Source organism: Acanthisitta chloris, unplaced genomic scaffold (assembly GCF_000695815.1).
Source record: "Acanthisitta chloris isolate BGI_N310 unplaced genomic scaffold, ASM69581v1 scaffold27230, whole genome shotgun sequence".
In the NCBI taxonomy this organism is placed as follows: Eukaryota; Metazoa; Chordata; class Aves; order Passeriformes; family Acanthisittidae; genus Acanthisitta; species Acanthisitta chloris.
This window is the reverse complement of record NW_008650323.1, coordinates 20,594-27,151: the sequence shown is the minus strand read 5'-3', so window position 1 is coordinate 27,151 and position 6,558 is coordinate 20,594. Positions and strand designations below refer to the sequence as shown.

Genomic DNA, 6,558 nt, shown 5'->3' with positions numbered 1-6,558 from the left:
ATGCCTAAAGCAGTCTCTTTGCAACAGTATAATTACACTCCCAAACTAATTCCTCAATGAAATGCATGAACTCAGAGCAGGTCCAGTGTATTAACTAGTCTTTTCTACTTTGTTCAAGAACCATAAAATCTCAAGAAGGAGTGGGACTCCAAATTCAACTGTTATATTACAAGTTTTTCAAAAAAGCAAAGCTGATGGGCTCAGAAGCCAACTTAGAATGCGAAAAGGAGACTGGAGTTTCTTAGTTTGGGACTTGCTTTTGTTTTCAAAGAGATAGGAGAAGTTGCAAAAACATGCTTTTCTCCTTGCTCTGTTATATGTTCAATATGCACGGATCACTTTCAATAAACCACTGGCAAACATGCTTCACGTGGCAGCCTTCACAATGCTTACTGTATTATATTCATTCATCAGCTGTTCATAAGGCACAGAAAGTTCTAGCTCATTATTGGTAAAGGTAGATTCATCAGAGGATGGGAATTTTACCAGTTTTTTTGCAGTTTCAGATTCCTCTGCAAGATTATCATCCATGGAGGATTTTGATGTTTCCTCATCTGAGATATCTTCCTCTTCACCATCATCTTCATTTACAAATGTTATATTGGCATTCTCAAATATTAATGGTCGATAGTCTCTGGAATCCCACACTTCACCTTCTTCTTCAGTAATCCTGTCCAGCTGGTTTACAAACATGCTTCCTTCTAGAGGGTTGTCTCCAATGCGTTTATCGTGCAGGGGTCTCAGTACATGACCATTCTGAACGTCCAGAGAAGCCTCATCATACTCAAATGACTCTGTCTTCGTATAAGTCACCTGAACACCTATACTGGCATTCATTTGTTTGGTGTTCTCTACTATAATCATTTTGTCATTGTTTGTCTTCAGGGCCTTCTTCCCAATTTGCTTTATAAGATCATTGTAGGTCTCTTCCTTCTTTGAAAGGAAGCTGAAAATGTTGACATCCTTTGGGGTACCCATTTGAAGGGGTTTTTTAGGCCGAGGATGATTGTCAAATGACTCTTTTCTTTTTTTCCTCCGTTTCTTGATTGCTTTGTGGACTTCCACAAACATACTGACCTTCCAGTTAACAAAAAGTGAAAGCCAAGCTAGTCCCAGATAGATCCATAACTCCACAAAGTATCTGTAAAGGGCATGATAGTTTGCGTCTGGATTTACACCTACAAGAAAGTAAAACCAAAAACATTACTGAAAGAAGACTCATAGCTGATAAACCTTTGAAGTTATGACCCTGAGAACTACTCCCTTCCACACAAACAGAGCCTAGTTGTTTGATCAATGCTCTGAGAGGTAGCAAGTGGGGACCTGAAAGTCTTCTCAAAGAAGCTGATCCTGTATCTTCCACTTCCTGGCCACATGTATATACAAATAAATAAAATGGCAGTATATTTATCCTCTCCTTATAAGCAATAAAAGTGAATGTTTTCCTGTCTGAAAATTACAAGTCTTCTGCCTCTCACTGGGGTATGTATAGAGGTATCCTCCTTGAGAAAAAGATTCAGAATTCCACTTACAGGGACCACTTCCAAAGCTCTGAACAAAGCACTGGATTTTAGAAAAAGAGATGCTTTAGGAGGGAGATATCAGTATGCTCAGCATTTCCCATTGACTAGTTCTGGACAGCTGCAGAGGGCATTGCCCAGTACCTATACACCCTGCTTAGTATACTGGATCCCATTCAAAGGTGGATAGGATGGCTCTTTGTCTGAAATACAGACCTGTGACACACACGAACTTGGCTGCAGACCTAGCCCAAGAAAGGCCTTTGGTATCTACACCAAGACTGAAGAGCCAGATCTAGTCCACTGGATCAGTACCCAGCTTTAACTGAGTGTTCTATTCAGCAAAATGCTTTGGAAATGCTTAGAAAAAATATTTTTTAATTAAAGTTTGAAAATAGAATTGCCATATTATGCATGTAATGAAATAATACATAAAATACAATTACTGACCAGCAACAAAATCTCCAAATCCTATGGTGGTGATAGTGATGAATGAGAAATAGAGGCCTTCAATGTAATCCCATCCTTCAGTCACCATAAAGACAAAGGGAGGAATAACCAGATGGACCAAGACACCCCAAACAATGAAAATAGCTGTGCATGTAATTTGTGCTTGCCTCTATAAAGAAAAAGAAAAAAAAAGGTCAGGGAAATGTCTCAAAATTTTCTTTTCACATCCATGGCACCAAGAATCATCTGACAGTACCAGACATTTCAGAGTTTTGTGCTAACACTTTAGCAACCATAATTAAAGGTCACTAAAAGTGACTGACATAAACACCCTTTTTTTTTTTACCTTTAGGCAGAACTCATTATTCTGACAACTAGTTGCTCAAAAAGGATTATTTCCTCATAACTTCACACTGTTGAAAAGTTAAGGAGTCCCTGATATTTTACAAATAGGTATGGGATACAAACATAGCACTAGTCTAAAAAACACTCACTACCTCTAATTTTCTTTTTATTCATTTAAACATAGAAGATTAGAAGTGTTTCAGATGCTTCTCTCCTATTGCTGCCTCCTACCCTTTGACACTCTTGCAACTTCTGTACAAACCTGCATGTACACATGCATTTCACTATTATTTTTAGTGTTTTCTTCTCAGGTGCTAAACCAAGAGAGTTCTTGTTCTGTTTCTGAAACCAGAACCTAAACCAGTCCCACTGTCCTCCAGGGACTATGGCCCTGCATTGTCTCCCACCTCTGTGCAGAGTTAGAACTGAGAACTCACTTGGAGTGTGTATGTGTGGGATTAAAGAAAACAAACCACCACCAAAAATGCAACAAAATGTCACAAACAAAAAACCACAAGCCAGTACCTCAAAACAAAACGTTATTTTCCAGTTGGTTCACTGCACCATACACACAGGTGGGAACAAAGCAGGACTGCTTATTTCCATGTCTGAGGAGCCTGCATGAAATGTCTGTGAAATGAAGCCTCACCTATGTTTGTCTAAAAGGTTTCCAGTGCAAGGAGATATGTCTCCATAGAAGCCGCAAGATCTGTATTTAGTACCAAAGGCTCCTATGACATCTTATTTTGCTAGAACTTCTTGTGGAACCAACACACCAGACCCAACCCCACTTTCAGTCATTTCTATGCAACACCATTTGGGAAAATTCCTATTTGTGCAAGTGTTCATTTACTACAAGATGAGCAGGTAAGTTAAGAAGTGTGAGGTTAATTCATGCATCAAAAATACAGAGTTCAAGGGTAAGCAAGCAAAGGCCTTACCAGGCTTACTCCTCTTTTAGTCAGAAACTGGCCCAGCCTCTTGGCACGTCCTCCAAAGAACTTCCCCAGAGCACTGATCCACGTCAAGCAAAGAGGAACTCCAAAGAGCCCATAAAATATGCAGAAGAGACGCCCAGAGGATGTCTTTGGAGAAACGTTTCCGTAACCTGAAAGAGAAAAGTATGTGCTCCGTCTGTTCTTGTTGCAGAGAATTGAAGGCACAAAACAGCATTGTGTGGGCTCCTGTTGTATCAGACACTCCTGACTTCACGGTCTAAGAGCTTTAGTTTACTCCAGCTGCTGATCTGCTGAATCTGGATGCCTTCTAATTCTACTCTAGCAAACAAGTATTCCTTCAATGCAAGCTGAGAGGGTTACTGAATTTTAAGTGTTCCCTAGATAACAGATAACGAAGAAAACAGTAAGACTTCCATTTCTGTATATATACAGCCTTCTCTGGTAATTTTCTATTCTTCTTGGTTTTTTTTTTGGAGGGGGGAATTTTAGGGGGGTTTAGTGCATTGTGGTGTACTAAGTGTGTAACAATACCATGTAGCAAAGATTTTTCTGTAAAAGTAGAAGGCAGACAATGTTGAGTTCTGAAAATCTGTATAACAAAGGAGGAAGAAGTCTTTCAATGCAGAGGGCTTAACAAGCACAAATCAGTAGCAATATTTAAAAGACAACAGTTGTTCTGCTTCACCTTCCTTAAGAGAGAGATGAAAAGTCTAGTTCTGCAAACCAGGAACACTGATAATTTAGTAGTCTAATATGATGCATTTGTGCAACAGGGCAGCTATACAAAAAGCTCATATGCTCTTGCTTTAGGTATTAGTTTAATGGAATTCTTTGTTAGACTTTTGTTTTGGGATTTTATGATTTGGAAATCTAAGTGCATGAATCAGTGGAACTGGAATGACACTAGTCAACCCCAACAGCACCTTGAGTACATTACTTAGTGGAAAGGCACACTTTTCTGTTCTGTATATGCACAGAGTGAGTGCCAAAACACTTGTTTTTCCCTCTATGAATCTGTAGGTGAGCACATACTCCAGGTAACTCCAACTGTGGGGACTTTATTCAGTGGCTAGCTTGTTAACAGAAATGGAAGACACAGACTAGAGCCCACAGAAAACTATAGTTAGGAAAGTTGATATCATAAATACCGATTGTAGTGATCACAGTAGCAGCAAAGATCACAGCGTTAGGCCAGTTCCAGTTGTTGAAGGTATTGTTCCCAGTGATGGCAACCCCCTTGTCAGCGGCATCTGACACAATCTGTAAGGAAAGAGTTTACAGTTAATCTTGGAAAACCCTGGCATCCTAGAAAAGAATTTTTTCTGTCCCTCTCAGATTTCCCACCTTTGTTCATACTTTCAAAAAAATCTCAAGTTTTTTGCGAAGGCTAATCTAATATATTCACTAACAATAATTTTATGAAATACAAAAAATTGCTTCACATAAGAAAAAGTGATGCAGGTGCTCTAACATTTAAATAGGGGATTTTAATTAGATAAACTTTTACTTGATTTACCACTTTAAACCAAATGAATCTCTTCCAGAGACCAAATATACTCCTCCAGACCAAGCTAGCATTTAACCTCCAGTGCAGATCTTGAATTTAGTATAATATTAGGGGCATCTTTAGAACTACTATCCATTTGAAAACATTGTTACATGCCTCAGCTTGACTTGGGTATGAGCAGGATGTCACAGTCCTTGGAAAAGCTAGTGCATTTCATGTTAAGTCCCCTTTTGTCTCTGGCAAAGTCAAACCATCTACAAGCCAACAGCAAAACTACTTTCCAAAGACAGAGAAATTAACACTTTTTCAAAGCATGTCATGCAACAGGATTCCAATCACTGTCCTCGAATGAGGCCCTTTTCTTATCCCTCCTTTGAATCTAGTATCTCTCATGATGAATGCAAAGCACTCATTTACAATGTTTCAGGGAATCATTAGCATTTCCACAGATTCAGCAAGACAATTAACAGCTGTAGAGGTCTTCAGGTGCTTAAGAATTCTTAACTGCCTTCACCTTTTGTAGGAAAGGATTTGAGAGAACTAGCTAGCCACCCCTTTTCTCCAAAACTGTAGAAGATGCATTGATGAAAAACCCTACTTAATATTTAGTTCAGAAAGTTACAGTTTCAGACCAAAACCACGTATTTTGCCGATTCTGGTATGCATTTCTACCTCCTCGAAATAAAAGGAAAAAAAAGCTATTTACCTGGAATATCTCTAGTTATTTAAATCTTTGCTCTAACACATCATACTTTTTTTTTTTTTTAATAAACATGACAGATTACATTTATCTTAAACTGGCAAGAACTTACAGAGGTAACTACAACCAACTCTTCCTTCCCCCATCACTCCTTCCTTCCATCCTTCCTACTTGATTAAGATCTGATCTTGGACCCAGCAGAGACTCAACACAAAGTTCATTGACTACTGAAAACATACACAAGTTAACACAAGTTTTAATTATTCTTGAGACTTATTACATATCACCACCCTCCTACTGTAATAAAAATGCCCTCAAAGTGAATGTATTGTGCATATACAAGATGCAAACAATGTAATTAAAAAAGCACTTTCAACACATAAGCTGTTACAGAAGATAAAAGGAGAAGCACTGAAAGTGAAGGGAGATACAGAACTAGATTTTTTTTTCTCCTAGTAAACTCAGAGTATGTGCAAAACTGCATACAACACCTTTTCATTGCCTAAAGGCTCTGGATAGAAAAGGACAGAATCCTCACCAAGGCACTCATTTATCATAAGAAAGTGGTGCACGAATGAGAAGTAGCCCTCAAACAGGCAGGTTGAGCAGGCGAGTAAACACACAATGCAATCCCCTTAAAAATAAATTAAAAAAAAAAGAAATTTGAGGCAGTTAGAATGGGTCACAAGAGCTCATCTGACTAGAGACCAGTCAAAATAACATCACTTATTTCTGCTATGGTCTCCAGATGAACTTCCTAAAACTCCCAAAGGACATCAAAAGTACCTGACAAACACAATCTGTTATCTATTATCCTTGAAAAGATGCTTTGACTTCTTCCACTGCCTAAACGTTATAACAAACACCAGTTCTCTGGTCATTTTCCATTCTACAAGTGCACTTGGATTTTTTTTTTCATTGTTGTTTCCTCACAGAGCAACTGATCTCATAAGAGACAGTGAAGTATCTGTTTCCATTATCACATGGACATTATCTCATTGCATTACTCCACCTTCAGTCTGATCTAATGAGCTCAGTTTCCCAGTACACACAGTTATGTTAAGATCTGCCAACATC

The 6,558-nt window shown here is 38.6% G+C and overlaps 1 protein-coding gene across 1 annotated transcript; it reads right to left on the bottom strand.

Moving 5' to 3' along the window:
• Positions 1-366: 366 nt before the first annotated feature.
• KCNK5 (potassium channel, subfamily K, member 5) lies at positions 367-4,534 on the bottom strand (the record flags this gene model as incomplete). Its single annotated transcript, XM_009084672.1, has 4 exons — positions 367-1,178; positions 1,971-2,139; positions 3,257-3,423; positions 4,423-4,534. Coding segments are annotated over 4 exons (1,260 nt in total), but the record flags the coding sequence as incomplete, so codon positions are not given.
• Positions 4,535-6,558: the final 2,024 nt, after the last annotated feature.